A 21811-nucleotide genomic window follows, 5' to 3' on the forward strand; every position below is an offset into this window, starting at 1 on the left:
ACCCCTCACTGCCCTGCTCCTTCCCACCAGCCCCACAGGAGACACTACGGGGATGAAGGCACAGGCAACACTGCTGCAGGGATCCCTGGGGCAATGAGATCACGGAGCTGGAGCAGATGTGTCCTGTTTATGGAGTGGATGGAATGCCAGAGAGGGATTCTTTTTCAGGGACTGCAGCAATAGGACTTGGACTGATGGGTTCAAACTGAAACAGGGGAAGTTCAGGTTAGATCTAAGGCAGTAGCTCTTCCCTGTGAGGGTGCTGAGGCGCTGGATGGGGTTCCCCAAGGAAGTGGTAAATGCTCCATCCCTGGCAGTGTTCAAGGCCATGTTGGACAGAGACTTGGACGACATGGTTTAGTGTGATGGGAAGACAACTGCGCATCTGTCCTCCTTTGGAAGGGGGCCACGAAGCTCTGAAGATTCAGATGAAGTAGCAGTTTCTGTTTCTCTTTCATGCCAAGGGTCCAGGTCTTCCCACTGCTGCCTCCATCCCTGTGAGCCATGTGGGAGCAATGGCCCATAGGCAAAGGCTTTGTGCTGGCAGAGAAGCTGTTTTTATCACTGTCTTGATATGAAATAGGCTGTGTTGTGACTGGGCTGTGGCTGACGGCTTTGGCTCAGGCAGGTAAATGTGGGCTGTCTGTCCACAAACAGGCTGAAATGGGGCTGGCTGACAGAGCAGAGCTCCCTCCATGTGTCCCAGGCTGAGGAAGGGCTGAGTGTGCCAGATGTTGTGCTTCCAATGAGAAAAGAAATACAAGCAGTGCAACCATCGTGGCCAGCGGTGGCTTTTGGCCAGGGCCAGATTCCCAGCTCTGGCAAGGTGTGGGATCCCAGGGCGTGGAGTAAAACACCTACATTGCAGGCAAGCTCAAATCATCCTGCCGTAAAGCACGATTTTATCAGCCCAACCTTTCCTCTACTGCCAACCTTATGAAGTTGCACCTAAACTGAGGGGTCTGGGTAGCACATCCAACAGCATCCTTGATGTGGCAAGGTGGCAGTGCATTGGGAATGGTAATGGCAAGTTTCCTTCAAACCCAATGTCAACAGGTCAAACAGGACAAGGGTGGCCATGTCCCTTTACAGTGTGAGAGTTGGCTTATGCTAAAGGTGAACCCTAAGCTACTTCAGGCAGCTGGAACCAGACAGAAGAGGCAAGAGAATGTAAGGCTGCCACATGTGCTGAGCTTACTTAGGGCTGGCTTTTCTGCTGTGTTTTCACACTGCTTCAGTAAGAGGGCTACTGAGCTGTCTGTCAGGTATTTTGTCACATAAATTTTATGGACTGTGGTAAATAAGTGTTGATATTTTGCTGAATTAAAATGGAATTTCAGTGTCTTTTGCCAGCGGGGTCATGTGGAGACTGCCTGCAGCTCTATTTATTTAGTAACATATCTTGGCAAAGCATACTGTTTCTTTGCTGTAAGCAGAGAGAAGAGAGCACTTAAAGAAGCAAAGGGCTTCAGTATGAGGGTACCCTTAAGAATGAGTGGTTGGCTGCAGCTGGAAGCTAAATGAGATTCTTACAAGTCCAGAACAGGGCAAAGCAGTACCCTTTGCGAAGAGTGACTTAGGAAGCTGATGTGCCAGAAGCAAATGCAGGCAGGATCAATGCTTGTTGGACCTGCAACCTCATTTACTGCTGTTTGTCCTCTCCTGATGCTCTGCAGTGCAGAGTGAGGCTGGCAGGCTCATGTGCAGGGGAAGTTCAGGTTAGATCTAAGGCAGAAGCTCTTCCCTGTGAGGGTGCTGAGGCACTGGCACAGGGTGCCCAGAGAAGCTGTGGCTGCCCCATCCCTGGCAGTGTTCAAGACCAGGTTGGACACAGGGGCTTGGAGCAAACTGCTCTAGTGGAAGGTGTCCCTGCTCATGGCAAGGGCCTGGAACTGGATGATCTGAAGGTCATTTCCAACCCAAACCATTCCATGATTCTATGAAGCCAAGGAACCAGGCATTTGCATATCAGGGACATGAACTGGTTGAACAGAAAAATAACTTTCTGAGCTGGTGGGAAAGCTCTGCATAGGCTGGCTCTTACTCCATGGAAGTGCAACCAAGTGGTCCTGCCAGCTCAGGGCTGGCTGCTCCTGCTCCTGGAAACAAGGCATGGTCACCCTGACAAGCTGAGGGAGGAACTGCTGTGCACACGCTCTGCCTTTGTGTGCAATTACTCCTGCAGAAGCTGTGAGAACACTGAGGACCTGCTTCCAAACTGCTGACTGCACCCCATGGCAGGAAACAGCCCCATCAGCGTCAGCATCCCAGCACCTCAGGCACCGCTGGTCCAGCTCTGCCATTGCCAACTCCAGAGCTGTGGGACCCCTTCATTAGCACCATAACCCACTGTCTCCACTGCTGCAGCCCTGCCAGGAGCTGGTCCTGTCTGTCTCAGTCCTTGGCCCAGGATGTTTTAAGCAGGGACTAGAGGATAGGGGTAATTGCTGACTGAACTAATGAGTAGGCTCCAGGAGTGGGATGGTCACTGGTACAATGAAGTCCCTCAGTCTTGGGTGGTACAGGCTGCTTCCTCCTCCTTCACCTCCTTTTGTGTCCTCTGGCTGGAGGTGAACAGTAACAATGATGTTAAACCATAACAGATGTAATGCTCCATCCCAAGCAGCCAAAGAGAGGTGAGAAGATCCCTACACAAACAACTTACAGTCGGATGCTGCCATCCCTGGCTGTTTGATCCCAGCATGATGCTTGGTCTCAGCAGAGGAGTATAGCCCTCTATGCAGTATGGACCAGCTGAACACTTGTAGCCAGGGTTTTGGTATGGGCTGGAACACTATCCAAACAGAAGTGAGCAATGTCCCCCCAAGTCAGTCATTAATAACGTGTGTGTGGATGCTTTCCCTTGACAACCGCATAGCCGAGGTTAGCCTGGTCCAAATCCCATTTAAACAGCTTCCCAAGAAGGTTTTGGAAAGTGACTGGAAACTGCACTGAGATCCATCCATTTCAGCTGTAACTTCACCCAGTACTTGTTTAGAAGTCATGTCCGAGAGATCTGCCTAATGGATGAGCGTGTTTTCCATACACATAGTCTGCCTTGACACTTTCCCATTGGAGATCACTCAGCTGCTGGGGATCTGTGATAATGATGACTTAGAAACAAGGAATTCAGACAGAGCACAAACAAAGGGCCCCAGGCTGCCTCCACCCCAAGCATGCTTCCATTCTTCACACCTCTCTCCCTACAGCATTGAAGGCTCATAATGCTCCTTAAGTCCATGTTTACAGTTGCTTCAGGCCACCGAGGGCATCCTGCATTAAGCCATATTATTGCATAAGAGATGTTTCCAATTTTAGGAGCCTTTGAAGTGAATTCCATGTATGCTGTGCTGCTACTGGTCCTGCAGCTCTCCCGCTGGGTTTTGATCCCATCTTTATGTGTGCCATGGATGCTTTGGTTGCCTTCCAATCAGCAAAACTGATGGGGGGTTAATAACGCGGTGTCCCCCCACACTTTGTTTTCAGGTCTGTGATGTATTGCTCGCCGTGGGCACACAGGTAACTCAATTGATGCCAGATTTATTATGCCATGAGACTCTCTGCCATGCCCATCCCTGCTTTGGCATGGGGGAGCATTTAAAGGAGTTTGTCAAGCTGATGTGAACCACTCTGAGATCAGGTGAAATCCACTGCTGGAGTAGCCTGTTCTAGCTCTGTCCCCCAGCAGACAATCCCTCTCTCTGTCCCTGAAATCCCTCTCTCAACTCCACGTGCAGTAATGCACACAGCTGTGCTGGTAAGGGGGTCTTTCCACTTCCTGTGTGGAACAGATCCTGATCTGACCCAGGTGACTGATAGTTGTGTATACACCAGGCAGTAACTAATCTGAAATGCTGCTGTAGGAAAAGTAGTTCCATCCCTGATGTAAAGATCACGAAGGCACCTTCTCTACTCTACAGCAGCACAGATGTGTCCACACTTAGTGATGGGAGATAGGCTCCCCTGGCTCCCCAGGCTGAGCAGGGCATTGAGTGGGTTCCAAGGCAGCACGGATGTGTGGTTTCTGGTTGTCCCTGGCTATGTCCACTGGGGAGGGCTGCAGGGACCCACTGCAAACACTGGTGCTAAGAGACAGGGTGGAAGAGGAAGGGGGTTTCCTGCTGTTCTCTGTTTCTGCTCTTTCTTCAGCATTAAAAGCTGATAGGTTTCTAGGGGAAGCTCTTACCCTTGCTACTGTTCCTCTTAAATCCTCTTTCCCCCCATGCATTTGCTTTGAGAGCTTTTCATTCTCTTGCTTGTTTCCCAAAGCCTCTCCCTTTCCTCTTCCCCCTGTCATTGAGGGGAAAAAAGTATAATTCCCCAAGTCACAAACAGCAGCAACGACCTGAATAAATAACCCAGACATACAGGAAAAGCTGGGCTATTTTTGAACTTCCTCTCTCCAGCTTTATTTCTGGCTCCTTCAATGGCCACTGTCTTCTGCCACCCACCTCTGGGCCTGGGCACACCCAGAGGCACATCTGGAGGGGTTAGGGTCAGGGTTAGGGTCAGGGTTAGGGTGGCAGGGGTACCAGGGGCACTTTCCTGTCGCTGCCTCCTCCACTGGTCAAGCTGCCTCCCACAGGGAGTAGGGAAAGGGAGATTATTGCTGCTGTTACGAGGCAAAGGCCAGGGAAACCTCATGTGAGCAGAGCACATGAGCAGTAGCTCAAAGGAAAGCCTCATACAAGCAGAGTACATCAGCAGATCAGAACACCCAAAAATGATGCCATAAAAGCAGCCCTATATCACATCACCTTAATGGGTGTGCTGATAAAAGTGAGCAACTCAGCTCAGATGAGGAAGAGCTGTATTTCCCTCAGTGTTTGCCTACAGGGGTCTTTTTCCGGCTTTTGGGTTCTTTTTCCTGCAAAACCAGCTCTTTAGGCAGGATTATCGTGGCTCACCCAGTGAATGTCTCACTCTGATTTGCTTCCTGCAGCTCTTCCGTGTTTGGATCCTCTGTTAATAAACAGTTGCTTCCTTTTACCTCCCTGTGGGACTATGAGAGAGCCTGCGGGCAAAGGGGATTGACAGCGTCATCTTCCCTCCGCCACTGAGCTGGAAAGAAAAGCCTCCTGCAGTGCCTATGGGACACATTGGGTTGGGTGATGCTGGGGATAACACAGGGATGAAATGATGCACAGAGGAACCATGGATTCAGGTGGCAGCCGGAGGAGGGCTTGGCCATGGGGACTAAGAGATGCTGGAGACATCTCATGCAAGCCTCTCCCTTGGTGCACAGAGAGGAAGACATCTCTGTCAGCTGCCAGAAGTGAGTCATACAGAAGGAAGAAGGGGGATTTAAGTAGCAGACTACAGATCAGGACCAAAGGGTTGTGCCTTCCTCCTCCTTTATTACTCAGGAAGAGCAACAGAACTGAAAGGGAGCTTGGGTTTTTTTTGTGTGAAACGAATTACAAGTAACTGAAGGGCTCCAAGTGCCTGACCTATTTGTAATACAACCAGTGGAGGTTTCATTTGCTTGTTTTCCTAACACTTAATAAAATACCTGGCAAACTGAAGTAATAAAACCACTTATGTCAAAAAATGCATGTTTTCACTTCTGCAGCAGGCCTTTAACTGCAGGCTCTGCTCACCCTGGAGACCAGCAAGGGAGAGTTGAAAACACGCAAACACAACCTCTGTGAACAAATCTATTGTGCCTTGTTTCCTGCCATTAAACCACAGCTGAGGGTACCCAAGAGGTCCAAGCCATGATGGTGGCCTCACAGTGCAAGGCACAAAGGGCAGGGCCTTGGGCTGCAGGCAGCAGGTCAGCAGTGGGTGGCTGCCACCACTTTGCTGTCCCTGGGTCCTGCGTTGGGCTGCACAAAGGGCCCTGTGCCCACCTGAGCACTCGGTACAGTGCACTCCTTAGGGAGAACAGCACCTGGAGTAAAGACATGCATTTATTTATGTTTACAGGTATTTCATAAAATCGTGGAGTGGTTTGGGCTGGAAAGGACCTTAAGACCATCCAGTTCCAACCCCTTGCCATGGGCAGGGACACCTCACACTAAAACACGTCAGCCAAGGCTCTGTCCAACCTGGACTTGTAATGTGTATTGAAAATGTATATTGGAATGTACTATTTGAAATGTATGCAGGACTTTGAGCCTTAGAAGCAAGAAAGAGGATGAGAAGGACTCGAAGAGCTATATGCTTCTACCACACATGTGAGTTGTGCACACATTTTCATTCCCATATACTCCACAAAAGGAACAAGGAACTTTGCACTAAAGGTGTTGGGGACTGTGGTGTTGCTTACTGTGCACTAGAGCAAGCTGTAGGACCAGCTGTGCTGGTACAGGTTCAATTAGAAAGCCAAAGAGGCAGGTGTAGGCTATTGGCCTCAGATCAGTGCTGTGCTCAAATGGTTTCACTGCATGTAGGTACCAAGTCCTCTGTCCTGCAGGGCATGGTGCAGTCCATGCAGACGGGATCCTTGGTGTTTGGAGAGTGTTGCTGTGGAGGGAGCTGTGCTCTCAGGGTGAGCTTTGGGTCTCCATCCTTCCTCTTCTGGATTCTCCATCCCTGCTGCTGGACACTCTCTTCCCCATCTATGGATCTCACCTCCTGTTCCCAGGCTCCTTCCCATAGCCTTGCATTGCTCTCTTGCACCACTCTCTCTAGCCTGAGTCCCTGCCACTGGCTGCCTTGGGTATAAGGGCTTTGACCTCTGTTTGAGTTTCTATAGGGAGCTAGAGCAGAAAATGAAGGGCACAGTTACAAGGTTGTGGTGTTGTTGATGAAGAGAGTTAATGTCTCCTGGGCACAGCATGCTTTGTGTGTGTATGTGCTGCAGTGCTGAGGTTAATGAAGGTGCATATAACTGAGCTTGAGCAGCTTCAAAGATGGGCATAGTGTCTGGCTGGTGGTGAAGGGAAACTCTGTGTGTGTCTGTCTGTTCTTTCTTGCTGTCGATGTGTTGTGCTCCCTTAGGATGGTCTTTGCTGCTGGTCTTCCTTCAGCCATTGGTCCCCGCACACCTCAATGCTTTCCTTTTAATGCCTTCCTCAGGCTGCACAACAGTGGGGAAACTCGGATAAATGCTGATGCCCTGAGGGCAGGCGGGTTTCAAAGCCCCTGTGTAATCAACTGATGATCAAATCCCAGCAAGCTGTTTGTCCATGCCCTGGCTTCTCTCATTCACCTGACATTTAACCACACCCTCCCTTCGTGTGGCAGTGGCTGAAAGAGTCATCTGGTCTGTGTCAGCTTTTATCTGCCCTTTTCCTTCCTACTGTGTCTCATTAGGTTTGCTCACTAATTCGATTCGGATCTGAAAGGAAATACATGAGAAATTAACTGGGAAGGCATCGGTAGCTGCAGGAACTCTATGGGAGAAGAAATCCATTTACTAATGCAGTTAGTGGCAATGCAAAACCTAAACATGACTGTGAATTACTTGGGCACATGTAAGTCTGGAAGCAGAGAGAGGATCCAAGGAAATGGGTATCTGACTGTTGAGTGGCATTTCCCTTTCTCTTCTTGACGCTGTAGGTAGGCTCACAGCAGGAAGACACAGCCCTTGCAATAGTAATGCAATGGCAAAGCACACCAGACTTACTCAAGGTGGTTTGGGAGCTGTCACCAGGGCCCATGCGTGGTGCCACCAGTGTCCCCAACCCCTGGGAGCACCAGGGCTGCACCCCAGGTGCCTGTGCTCCATCTGCCTGCACTGTGAGGAGCTTGCCATGGGTATCCTCCGCTTGGCTCCTGTGGGACAGTCGAGTCCCAGTAATTACACCCTTTGGGGAGTCTTGCTACAGATATAGATCCCAAAGAGCACTCTGCCTAATTGCAGATCTGGGTGGGTGATGTAGGGATTAAAACCATCACTTTTCTTCTTGTATTCCTTTCCCTTCTATTCTCTTACATTCTCCTTCTGTTTCATTCTCTCATCTTCTCTTACATTCTCCTATATACTCTTAGAGTCTCTTCCCTTTTTTTCTGTTATATTCCCTTCCCTTCTCTTACATTTTCTCCTCTTATATTCTCTCCTCTTCTAAGGATCTAAGAGAAGAGAATATAAGAGATCTAAGAGGAGAGAATCAATACCGGCCCCCTTTTCCTTGATTGGATTTTGCAGCAATAGGGGTCCCTGTGGGCCATGGTGCCCCCCTTTTTCTTGGTGGTGTGTTGTGGAGGGGCAGGCGCTTTGGGGGTCTTCCTACAAGGTAAAAGGGAGTGAGCAGTTTGCTATATTGGCTGCAGAGGGGACAAGAAATAATGGATTTAAACTAAATGACTTGGAAGGCCCCTTCCAACCCAACCTGCTCAATGACTTACACTGCAGTTGGAAATGCTCTGTCTGGAGATCAAAATAAACCCTGCTAATGCTGAAGATAACTGAAACTAGAAATACCCCTTGCTGTGAGGTGCTATTGAAACAGGCTAGATAGAATTCCACTAGTTAGGACATTTCATCAGTTGGTCTCTTCCTGCCCTGTTTTTGCAAACCTGTGCTTTGACATGCGAACGGAGGCATATTAATGTGACAGGAACACCTGTGCTAGCACTGAAGGGGGCAGACAAGAGCCAAATCGACTGCACACTCTGGGTACAAATCAGTGCAGTCCCAGAGTGGCAAAACCTCTCACCTCAGTATGAGTCCTCCTCCTTTTCTGCAAGTTAACAGGACCCCTTTCACCTGGTGGTATCACCAACAGGTTGAGCCACGGCCTCAGTGAGGCAGGTTACTCCCTTCCTAATTGAGCCCAGGTTTGTTCCCTGGTCTCAGCAGTGGCCACAGCTGGTTGAAAGTCAGGAGTTCTCCCATAAATCATCGCACACTATAAAAAGAACTGCAGCAACAGAAAGATTGAACACAGAGGGGTTGGAGGAGAAAACAGAACAAAGGATCTGAAAATGATTTTGTTTTCTTCAGATGCTTTTTTTTTTTTTTGCCATCCATCATCTGTAGGCAAGAGTAAGCTTCCCTGAAGCAGTCCTTTCTGTGTTATTGCCTGGAAGCTGAGGTAAGGGAGGTTGTATCTTATTTGATGCTGAATCTTTCAGGACCTGACTAAAGAGTATTCTGAGTTTTGCTGCTAATTCTGATGTTACAAAATACCCATTACCCTGGAGCTTTGTTTAGCACAAGAAGATGATCACTGTATCTAATGTTGTATCATTTGGCTAAACAGTGTCTGAATGTTTTAAAGTACATTATTCTTCTGCTGAAATCACAAGTGCTGTATAAAGGAAAGAGTAGAAATCTCATCCAACTGCGGTTATGTAGGTGAGAAACCTGGAGCTTACTACTGATTGATGACTATTCTTCCAGATGTACACAGTTTATTATATCTAACATGGAAAATAATCTAGTAAACCTGTACAAGCACAATACCTGCTTAACAGTGAAATAAATAATGTATTTTTACTGTTAAAGAGGATCACTTATGACCAGCGCTGTGATATTCTGCTCTCTCATACTGAAATGTAATGATTAGTGCTTGCCTCAGTGTGTTCATTTGGGCATTGCACATAAGTTAACAGTGGTCAGAGCATTACTTGTAAGCGTTGTCCCTTCATCTGGTCTTTCTAGCATTTGAGCAGCATCTTCGCTGCACCCTCAGACCTAGGCCACATGAGGGAGTGTTGGGAGGCACAAGAGCTCCTAGGCAAATGTGGGTGGAAGCCAGGTTTAGAGCTTGGGTGAGTGCTTGTGCAGAGAAAGGTGCAGCAGCAGAGGCTGAATTGGTGCTGGGAGCGTGTGAATCCACACATTACCTCAGCTTGCTGCAGTGGCTTCGGCTGAGGAGAGCAGCCAGGGTAAAATACTACCTTCGCACTCTTTATCTCCAGTAACTCTGATGTGCCTGGTATCTCAGTCTATGTAGCCCATAGATTGACAATAACAGGAAAGTCCAGGTTTTGTGAAGCTCTTCTCGAGGTACAGCAGTTTGCCAGGCCTTTCCAAAGCTACTTGATAATTTGTTTTTTTCCTGTGCAGGATGTTTCTTATCGCAGACCAAAGCTTTTCCAGAAGTCAAACACATTGGTTTCCCTCTCTTCCCCCAGCAAAGGGGAAGTGTGTGGCCAGTTGCAATGATAGTGCATGAGGAGGTGTTGCCCTGAAACAGGATGAAATGGCCGCATCCTTCCAGGAGGCTGTCTCTGAAAGGAGAATTGCCCCATGAGTGAGAGAGCTGCCCCCTGCAGTGAGTGCCCATCCCCAGAGAGGAATGGGGAGCTGGGGACCTAGCACCTTCCTGCCTATGACCAGGCGTGGAGAAATGTCATGATATGAAACGGTTTGGCTTGGAAGGGACCTTAAAGCTCATCCAGTTCCAACCCCTGCCACAGGCAGGGACACCTTCCACTAGAGCAGGTTGCTCCAAGCCCTTTGTCCAGCCCGGCCTTGAATACTGCTGGGGATGGGGCAGCCACAGCTTCTCTGGGCACCTTGTGCCAGCGCCTCAGCACCCTCACAGGGAAGAGCTTCTGCCAAAGAGTTCATCTTAATCTCCCCTCCATCAGGTTCAAGCCATTCCCCCTTGTCCTGTCCCTACAGGCCCTTGTCCAAAGCCCCTCTCCAGGTTTCTTGTTGGCCCCTTTAGGCACTGGAGCTGCTCTAAGGTCTCCCCTTAAGGAGCCTTCCCTTCTCCAGGCTGACCCAGCCCAGCTCTCTCAGCCTGGCTCCAAAGCAGAGCTGCTCCAGCCCTCGCAGTATCTCCGTGACTGCAAGAATTGTTCTTATGAGCCCTCTGCAGCTAAATGGGAATTCCACTGAAAAAAGACATTTCTTGTTTAAATCAGCCCCTGCTTCCTATCCTGCCCCCAAGGAAGTGACCGGGTAAGAGCATGAATGATGGTTGTCTCAGTGGAGCTGAATGCATTTCAGAAGTACCAGAACGGACACTCATGGTTAGTTTGCCTCAGTCTTGTTTCTTTCCTCTCTCCCTTTCATTTAAGCCCAAATTGTGTTTCCTTCTTCCTGCACGCCCCTTGTTTGCCTTCGAGGTGAGCTGAGGTCCGGTTTCCCTCTAGTGGCTTGATGCTTTCTGTGCAGCCCTGAAGCAGAGCAGAGCTCGGGCCTCGAGGTTCCAGAGCAATCTCAACAGCAGGGGAAAATGCTTGGGCCTCTCTTTTGGGCCAGACTCTGGTCCTGCAGCTAGGAGTTATGTGAGCTGTTACAACCAGGTGGTAATGGAAAAGGAATGCTAAACCCAGCTCTTACCCCTTCCCCTTACAGAAGGGAGAAGGGCTTCAGGAGAAGCCAGCCAGCATCCTCGCAGCTCAAAATGCTTTTGGAGATGTGCATCAAACGGACAGCTGTCCTCTTCTTTGTTCCTGAGCTGTCTCTGCATCATTTCTCATTAGCGATCAGAGCAATCATTGGTACATCTCTTACTAGTTTTAGGTGCCACTGAATTATGTCGTTGGTGGTAGCATTTAGGGGCCTGCACGCTGCCTTTCAAGGATTGTGAAAGCTGGTTTGTGTCTCAGAAGTGTTACGGCTTCTGCCACGGTTCCAGGCTCACCAATGCCATGGCAGAAAATGTGATCAGCAGCCATGTGAAATAAAGAGGTGAGCTGTGTCTGGTCTAGGGGGCGAGTTCATCACCCTGGACCTAAGGTCAGTATTGCTGACAGGATGTTTCAAAGGAATTAATGCAGGAGTATATTCCAGGTGCAATTGTTCATGGACAGAAGAGACCTGGGGGGTCTGAGGTGTCTTTGGTTTTTCCCTGTAAGGGGAATATGGCTCCATGGGTGCAGGTTCCTGAGGCTCGTTGTTTAAACCATGACAGCAAGCAAACCATAGGACAGTGCTGCCACATTTATGTGCATCTGCAGCTCTTGGCTAGCCTCCAGGTGGTCTTAAAGCAGCTTCAGAAGTGTTTCTGCATACTCTGTCTGTGCATTACAAAGCAGCGTTTGAGATTAACTCCTTGTTATTAGAGTATGCTCGTTATAGAGCTTGGTTTAAATGCTTCTCTTAAGTTTCCAGGGACTGAATTTTGCCTTTCTTAGGCTGCTTCTTGGAAGAAGCTTATAAATTAGTTACTTGGTACACCCAGCTGATTGGTCCCCAACCACCGCTGTTTTCATGTCATGGTCCTCGCTAATACTTCAGATTTTGAAGTCACCCAGCTCCTGGGTTGTCATAGTTTCACCACTGTACACAAAACGCTTCGCTTTGCATCATCCTCAGATGTTGCCCATGTATTCCTATTGTCTGTATCAAGGCAATCACTGGCAGTATTAACCATGAGCAGTCAAAATGAAGCCTGAAGGGAGCTCAACTCATAACACCCCTTTGGTGTGATGTTTCCCATCCCCAGCTTGGTGCTGTGGTCACCAGACAAGGGCAGCTGTGTCTCCCATCACCCTGGCGAGGCTTCAAGAGAGGGATAAATCTTGTTACCAGGCACAAAGCAGGTGGCTGTGATCATCAGGTTCACCAGGATATGTCAGAGCAACTTGACCGCAGCTACCAGTAGGCAAAGCTACAATGGAGTGTTACCTGCAGAGACCTTGTGTGTCTCCTGGTGTGTCTCTTGGGTCCCTGCGTGATTCCTGGACACCACTGGGTCAGGATCGTTGTGCTTTGCTGTTCTCCACCTCTGCTCCGTACCAGCTACCCTGTAGGCTCTTGCAGCTGCTGATGGTCCCCTGCCATCCAGCTGCAGGTTTTATCACCTCTGCCTTGGACCCATGGTGCACAGTTGGTGTTTTCCCCTGCCCCAGCAGTTCTCAGCCCTGTGAGTGCTGTCACCGTGTGGCACAGTGCAGGGGGCACTGGTGCTGTTTTCTCACTTCCTTGCTGGCAGCTCTCCATCAGGGTAGCCTGGGGGCACTACTGGGAACCGGCGCCTGTACAAAGAGAAGGGTCTCTCTTTGGTGGTCTTTCCCCCGACCCTATTTTGTCTGACTTATTTAAAAGCCTTGTTGCTGGTGTCAGTTTCACATGCCAATTCCTTTAAAATTCCGGACTTTCTGGGTTCATCATCCTTACTGGAAGCTGTGATGAAGCAATAGGGTGGGATTCAGGACGTACCTGGACAATTTTGTTGGTTTTAGCAGCAGCAGTACTAGGTGATCTCACTTCTTTGCTTGTAATGTGTAGGTAGCTTTTCATGTTAAGGGAAGAATTTGCTGAGACCTCTTTGATCTTTGTACTTCTTGATTGCTAAGATTTAACTGTGTTTTGTACAGTCATTTTTCCTTCCCTTGTAAGCTCTGCCTGAGGTTGTTTCTCAGTCAAAGAAAGCCCTTCTCGTGAGGTTTCCCTGTGCTCCTGGTACGGTTTGCTAATAGGTTTGATGGGCTTCCTGCCTCCTTTTTCTGTCAGGGAAGACCTTGGCCTTGTCTGCCTTGCAGGGCTCTCTGTATTATAGCCTCTCCACACTCCCACAGCACCAGCACAGTGAAATAATGCCTCATGCCAGCCCCTCATTCCCTGCTTAGAAGGGCCAAAAATACGGAATCTGATGGCTGCTCACATGGAAGCAAGGATCTGGATTACTTTCCTTGCATGTTATTTTTGCTTTTTGTTTGTGTCCCCCCTGCTTCCCACAGCCTAAATTTGTGTTGCAGCATCAATTTACTCCTTTAAAGTTTAAGCCTTTGTCAGCATCTTTTCCTTTTAAGGGACAGAGAGATTCTGTCTTGCTGGAACATCAGCAGAATGCAGTGGTCCAGCTCTGCTTGTTGGAGCGCTGATGGACTGTGGCTGCTGCCTCCTGCTGTTGTGAGCCAGGCTTCTGTGCTAGGAAATCAGAAAGATGTATGGATAGCAGTGTTGCTGTCCTCATGGTTTGCTATTCCAGTGCTGTGTGATGGCCTCTCCATGGTTTGTTGTGGCAAAGGTGCTGTTTCATTTACTGGGAGCGCTCATGGTTTTGTTCTGACTGAAGACAGGTGTCAGAAAGCCACCATTAACATCATCCTAACTGGACATGTAAAGGAGATGCTAATGTTTGCCCCAGGCAGTATCTGCATCTTCAGGTAATCAGAAAGTTCCTTGCTCATCTTAGGGTTGCACTGTAAGCAGCCTGTTGCAAGGCAGCTTTTGTACCATGTTAGCTATGTCTCTTTTCACAATCTCTGGCATAAGTTCAGCATTAATAATAGAGGACTCTGAGGTATAATGGTGGTGAATGAATATTTATTTATAGATATAATACTATAAAATAGCTTTATTATCACTTGCAAAAGAATGCTTCCTTTTCTGTTTTCCTGGCAGTCAGTGCAGACAACAAAAACCATTCCTTCATAATGACTGGGATTGTGAAGTCAACCAATTTCTATTTTACAATGAGGAAGAGAAACACCTGATTTTTTTAATTTAGAACATGAACAGTGGAGGCCTCAGTTTGCTTCCTGCAAGAGAAAAGCACTCACTTCATACAGCAGCAACCTTGGCTGTGTGTAGGAATGCCAACTATAAATGCTTTAGCACATTTGTACTGGTTTTGGCACTGACAGGCAGTAAGCAGGCGGCTGCGTGATGCTTAGCTGCTGGCTGGGGTGCAACCATGGAAGCTGTTTAGCTTATTTAACAGAGTGCCTTGTCTGTGATCCTTCCTGGGTTTGAAAACTCTACGCTTGGGGAAGAAACTGCTCTTTGGTTATAAAGCAGTAGCAAATGGTATCCCAAGAGCAGCTTTTATTTGCCATCCTGCAAGGCCCATCCATGAGGCCACAGGAACAAAAGCTTTACTGTTCTGTATTTCAGAGTAGGCAACTTCATTGGAGCTCACTGGAAATGTGGCAAGGTTCCCCATGTTAACAGGCAGAAAACATGAACATGACAGGGTCTGGAGAACAAGTATGTAGTTTGCTTTCTGGGTTAACAGTAGGGTAACAGGTTGATATGGCTCAGCCTTCATCTCTCTTCAAAGTAATGAACATTCTCATAATAATCTGTTTGGAACAGGCATTCATTATAACCAATGAGATGCAGAAGCCCAGAAGGGGACTGGGATCCTACAGCAAAGAGTGTTTTTGAAGGCCCTTTGTACTATTTCTGAATACAGAAGATGTCTTCCTTGCTGAACACCTCTTGCCTGGACATGTAAGTGATGCCTGTCATGGGCATTGACAGCACACCATAAAGGAGAATGGGCTAACAGGGACCCTAAGCCCCTTGCTTTCCAAGGGTAGTTAATAGCAGTGTATTTGCTGACAGCTACAAGGGTGAGAACACTCATGCATCTCCTTAAGCAATGGATGATTCTTAAGTTCAGACACAATTTGCGTCTGGTTTCTTTTGCTCTCTTTGAAAAGAGACTTTAAAAGGCAGAATGAGGGCCAAGCAGTGTGTGCTATGATTAAGTTGGTTGCACGTGCTCTGCTTGCAGTGAAAGATCATCAAATGTCAGAGCATTAAATAATACATCAAAGAAAAGTGGGACATAAATGATCAACTGACTGACCTGAATGGTTTCATCCATTTTTATGCTGGGACCTGTGCCAGGGTATTGACACAAAGCAGTTAGATCTGATCTTTGGATGAGGAGTGTTTTCTGTGATGGGAATGGTGTTTTCATATGCTGTTTGGCCGGTGTCTAGACAGTGGTTTCAGCATGTGGTCTGCAGACACTAGAAGGTGACAGGACACTTTTAGGGAAGCTATCTGTATGCTGTCACCAAGAAAGTTAGCTGTCTGTAGGTTTAAATGAGCAGAATATGGATTTGCATTAGCTGGAGGAATGTTTAGGTATTTACAAGACAGAAGATGCTCAGAGTCAAGGGCCATGAAGCCAAAGGAGATACAGCTATCACATGCATTTCAACAACTCTATAATGTTTCCCATGCTGACTCTATGGGGCACTTTCTTCTAGTGCCCCAGGATTTCCATTTGTGGCTTAACTGTTTTGAGCTGCTCTGTTGTCACTTCCCTGTGGGGTGGGAGGGTACGCAGTGCATAGCCAGCAAGGACAGGTTTGTAGAGGTTTGTAGCGGGAAAGCCAGACATTTAGTTGATGCATGGTCCACGATCCAGCTAGGAAAGCTTAAGGTTCTCTGTATAATCATAGAATGTTTTGGGTTGGAAGGGATCTTAAAGATCATCTATTTCCAACCTTCCTGCCATGAGCAGGGGCACCTTCAGGGTTAAACGTCTCAAAATGAAGTGTGGGAAAGCTGTTGAACCCCTGCTGTCCACTGTCCAAGCAGCTGAAAGAAAAAGCAGGAAATCCAAAGCAATGCTTCATCACATAGGGCAGTGCCAAGAAGCCCTCAGCTGTGGGTCTGTGCTATCTGTGCAGAAGGGCCTCACACACCTCACTCTCATCAAGCCTCCCCTGAAAACTGTGCATGGATTGTAAGGCAGGGATCATGGCTGCATCTGCTTCATGTTGCTCACTGCTGTTTTCTGGGCATCGACATTCATGCAGCATGAGGCTGTGGCAACTTGAGCAGATGCGATCCCTTCTCACCAGTCAGGGCACCTACTGAGGAGCTGATCCCATTGAAGTACAGCAAACCTGTCACCAGGGCTTACAGCAGTTGCTTGGGTGAGATCAGGTCTTCACAGATTTATACCTGAGGGGCACAATGCAAAAGTTCTGCTCTGGGGTCTACAATGCTTTGTGGGGCTCTGTTTTTCCACACAGTAATGGCTTTATTTATACCTACAATGGTTTTAGTTCCACAAATGCCAGGGTGTTGCCACAAGCTGATACAAGTGTTAAAGGGCAGGAACAGGGCAATAGTCTCAGGCCACTGTCTTTACTCCATGCACAGCAATAGCTGTGTCCTGGTGATAGTTGCAAGCTTTGAAATCATATAGGCTAGCAGGGAACTACCAGTGTATGGGTTGGTGTGAGCAGCACAGATGTATTAGGTTTGACATTGTAGTACATGTTTGGTTTTTTTCCTTGGTTTTAAGTGACCACCTGTATAACAGTACCAGAAGTGGGTTTGTGTATTGCTGTATGGGTGCTCAGTTTCCTATGTTTAATTGCATGTTATGTACCAATGAGTGCATGGTGGAAACAGTTGCCTTATCATCTATTCTCCATTCCACATGGCTCTCCCTCTTGAAGCTCTGATACTATGGTCAATGCTGGAGTCAAGTCACTGAGGACAGAAGGACAAAATTCAAGTTAATATCAGACCCCTTGGAAGGGATTGCCCCTTTTTGCACGTATGCCTGTAGCTACAATGATTGCAAATACTGTAGATGGTCCTATTCCCTCTGCCTCAAAACTTCAGCAGCCCTGTGGCTCTGAATACCTGTAGTGTGCTACACCTTGTTCATGTCATGACTTGACCTGTGGGTGACGAGGATTCTTGGCTTTGGTTCACCTTGCACCTCATCGACAGGCAAGTGGGGAACAGAGAAGGAAACTCTTGAAGTTCTGTAGCTGCAAAGTAATAGCAAAATGCATCCAAACAGCAGTTAGAGTTTGCTAAGCATGCACAGATGTGAACACAGGCGCTAACTTTCGAGAGCAGAGAACAAGCTCCAGCAACATCCACTGCAAACCGCAAGAGCACGGCGATGTAGAAGGGTGCAAAACATACGGTGAACACACACAGATTCACAGAAATAATGCGGATTGCTCTCTGGATTAATTTTGTCTCATGAGGACTCGTGACCGTCTTCTTCTTGAGACATCTGATGACTTGTACTGAGCAAAAAGTCACAATCACTAAGGGAATAAAATAGCCAAAGATGATGGACACCAGTGCTGTGTAACTAGGTTGAGTAGACTGTTTCCGAAAGCAGAATTTTTCCTTTTTGTTATGAAATTGTGGACTCAAGTAGGAATAAATCATTAGTATTATCCAAAGAGCCCCACAGGTGGAAGCTGATTTCAGTGGGGATCGAAGAATCTTTGCTTTTAGAGGGAACTTGATGGCAATGTATCGATCAATAGCTATCAGGGTGATGATCAGGATGCTCTTAGGCATGTTTGTAAAGTAGATCCTTTGTATGGCGAAACACAGGTTGTCTATGGGATGCTCATACATGGTGAAATATATCAAGAAAGGCAGGGCAAAGAGCAGGAAACTGTCTGCGACTATGAGGTTGATCATGTACACCCTGGTCTCGGTCCACCTCTTGAGTTTGCAGCAGAAGACCCAGAAGGCAATTGTGTTCAGTGGGATCCCCAAAGAGAGCACTGGGATGTAGACTGTAAGTTGAAACAGCGCAATGCCACTCCGCATGTTGTTGTCTTTGGTGCAGTTCTCCATGTCGGGTTGTCTCTGTAAGACAAGGGGGCAGGCATGAGACCAAGCTTGGGGACAGGTTGTCTGGGCTGGGGCCTGCTGCAGTGCCCCACTCTCATGGCTCTGGAGCTCCTCCTGCCCTTGCACTGCAGATCAGCTCATCAGAACTGAACACAGGATTCGAGGTGCGGCCACACCAGTGCCCAGTACAGGGGGATGGTCACTGCCCTGGCCCTGGGCAGGGAGGTGGGAGCACCAAGCACCTTGGCACAGAGTGCAGACTCTCTCTAGGCTGAAAAAGTCTTCCCAACCATCTTCAGATGGAGGCTGCTGCACCAAAATGGCCTCTTGAGATGGGTTGGGTGCCTGGGACAGGGATGGAGCTGGAGATGGCCACAATGGGGCCAGTGGCAGGGCTGCAGCCTGCACTCCTGTTTGAGCACAGGCTTCAGGCTGGCAAATGAACCAAGGCCTTGGCATCCCACACTGGTGGCAGAGCCTCACTTGTACCCTGTATTGACAGAAATAGAGGGGGTAAAGGAGAACTGTAGGCTCTGAAGGGCTCGGTGGTGAGCTATTTAATTGGTCCTGAAGATCAGTGTGCAACACAGCTGGGGGGGAATTGTCTCATTGCCTCTTCACTCTTAGTATGTGACCAGCTGAAACACTTCATTGCAGTTCTGGGGAACCAGATCTGGGGAAATCCACTTTTATTTCAACCTATTTGAACTGGTCATTTATCAGCATAGCAAGCACCACGTCTTGAAAGTGATGCTCCTCTGGTGCAGCTGATGGACCCCTGAGCCCAGCAGGAGGTCTGAGGCTGCTCTTCCATTTACCTATAAGAAAAAAGACTCGAACCACAGCAGGATGTAGGGTTTTCATGTGCATAGCCCCAGATTTATCTGCCTTTCCTAGCCTGCCAGGCCTGCAGCAGTAGTGCAGGTTTCTAGATCACTAAAGGGTATCATCTGCTAAACATTTTACAGTGACAACGCTTAAACTGTACCATAGCTGATGGGGTGCTTACAGACCAGAACACACACAGCCTGTTACACAACCTCCTTTTCTGGCAGCCCCAGGTACCACTCGCAGGGACAGAGATGTGTATTTAGCCCCTGATTTCAAGAACATACCATAGCAGAGCAGTGCATGCTGGCAAACAGCGCATTTCCAGAGACCCCTCCCTACCGATGCCTCTGCCTCACCCTAGTGATCCCAGAGCCTCTAGGAAGCCCAGCCTTGCAGGGGATGCATGCTGCCCAGCACGCAGGGTGCCGATGAACCCAGACATACAGGGACAAGGTCCTTGGATGCTGCAGTGAAGCATGGCAAAGGGGCAGGGGAGGAAGAGGTAAGGCCACTGGGGATGTGAATGGAAAACTGTAATTGCTACTTAGTGCACACCCAGCAGGCGCTTTGGGAATTTGCCTCTGCATTCCGTGCACACAACAGCATCCCCTCCTGTTCGGTGGCTTATCTACTCTGTTGGCGGCATTAGTGTCACTGCACAGCTAACACTGACGGGTGGCTGTAACAGATCACTGCTCAGCTGCTTGCTTGCGTAGCTGCCTCTCACAGCTTGAAGGCTGCTGCAAAGGTTTGGAGCTCCGTGACAGACAAGACTATATGTATTTAAAGATTCCTGCTTGTAATGAAATTAGATAGTTGTCCTGAAATAATAAAGATGTTATCAGGCCAGGAGCACATTTCTTTTGTCTTGTCTTCTCTAATATTCACTTATAGTCTTTTCCCTTCCTGTCTGTCTCTCTTTAACTCCTGTCCTGATACTCTTTTTCTCTTATATTCTCTTAGTCTCTTACATTTTCTTAGTCTCTTCCCTTCCCTTCTCTTATGGTTATATTTTCTTCTATTCTTTTATGTTCTCTTTCTTGTACTATGTAGACCAGAAATGAGAGAAGATGGTTTTGAGTTACTGGCCTGCCTTGGCCACCTTGTGTGAGTCACAGACACCTCCTGCATCCCAAAACCACACTGAACTGTCATTGCGATGGTGTTATTGGTGACTTATATACCACCATTATATATTATGTACTGTACAGTTTATGCTATATATCATACCATATAATTATATATAATCTAATATCTATATCATATCATTATATATTATTTCCCTCATTTATTATATAATTATATTTCATATACTAATATGACTATACAATATAAATCTATATAAAATATCTTATAATATTAAAATAGTATTATAATTATTTATATAATTATATTAGGGAAAATATAATTATATGCTTACATTATTATAAAATATAATTATAGTTATATCTTAATTAAAATAATAATATTATCTTCATTGTTATTTTATTATAATATACAAGATTAGATTATAATTAATTTAAATTATAATATCATATTCAATATTATAATTATTAATAATGGGCTGTTATACATACAATATGCATATAATATATATGATTATATCATGTCATAATGTATATTATTTTACATAATATAAAAATATTTAATATATTATGTTATATTTAAGTTTTATGTATTATTTTATTATAATAAAATATACATTATATAATATAATACATACTCTATACTATATATTACATCATATATTATCTAATATTATCCATAATATATCATATAACTATATATAATTTTATTATTTATATTATGTATAATAACATAATATGTAATATCATCATCTCTATAATATATGAGATATTAGATTACTGTATATGATAGATACCATAATGTATATTATTTATAATAAAATCTATATATTTAATATTTATAATTTTTATTATAGAATTTTATCTATAATACATCATACAATAATATGTCATATTTAGTAGAATTATATGTATTTTATATAATGTATATCATATATACCATATAATATATGGTGTTTATATATATTATATAAATATTATATATTATAAACCAGCAGGCAAATAGTTCATGATGTGAAGTCCTGCTGGGGCCCTGGGGGAGAGGACAGACCAGGGAGGCTCCTTGGAGACACCTTCTTCCCCTAGAGCAGGTTGCTCTGAGCCCTGTCTGACCTGGCCTTGTTATAAACCAGTAAAATGTCAGCTCTTGTCATTTGCCTCCTTGAAAAAGGGCAGCTCAGCATCCATTGCCCTCCCCACCATGGCACAGTTTGTCCACACACTGCAGACTGTTCCAGATAACTTGAGGGGAAATGCCTGTGAGTGAATGGGGCTGCTGGAGGCTTCATTCCTGTCCATGGCTACTGTTGAGTTTCAATTACAACCACTCTCGTTTGAGAGCTACTCGATGGCTAGAAAAGGGCAAACAGACCAAAGCTGCTGCACTCGCAGCAGCAACAACTTTGGAGACAAAGTTCTCTGTAGAGGCCACATTTGAGGGGGCAACCCTAAGGGTTCGGGTGCTGATATAGCCGGGTCACTCTGCACATTCAGCACCTTGCTGCAACCCTAACGGTGCTCCCTAATCACTCGTATCGGTCACTGCCTGCACCGAAAGAAAGAGGTGCCGCGAGTCAGTGCAGGCATAACTACAGTTCAAACTCGCCCAGTCCCATTCGGATACTTTAGTTCTAACAAACAGCCCTACAAGGAGATGATGACTGAGAAAGAATTCAAAAACCTCTAAAACTGCAAGAAACAAAAAATACCAACCAAAATTTGAAACATCAGCGAC

At 46.8% G+C, this 21811-nt stretch overlaps 1 protein-coding gene across 1 annotated transcript; it reads right to left on the reverse strand.

Annotated features, from left to right (window-relative positions):
* Positions 1-17020: 17020 nt before the first annotated feature.
* LOC133226044 (G-protein coupled receptor 35-like) lies at positions 17021-18260 on the reverse strand. The gene has a single exon (XM_061379159.1). It carries the CDS (start codon positions 18161-18163, stop codon positions 17219-17221), a length of 945 nt encoding a protein of 314 aa, XP_061235143.1. The 5' UTR covers positions 18164-18260; the 3' UTR covers positions 17021-17218.
* Between the last annotated feature and the right edge of the window lie 3551 nt (positions 18261-21811).

Source organism: Neopsephotus bourkii, unplaced genomic scaffold (assembly GCF_033783945.1).
Source record: "Neopsephotus bourkii isolate Nb327-2 ecotype Australia unplaced genomic scaffold, CSIRO-AGI_Nbou_v1 NB_1768, whole genome shotgun sequence".
NCBI classification, from domain to species: Eukaryota; Metazoa; Chordata; class Aves; order Psittaciformes; family Psittacidae; genus Neopsephotus; species Neopsephotus bourkii.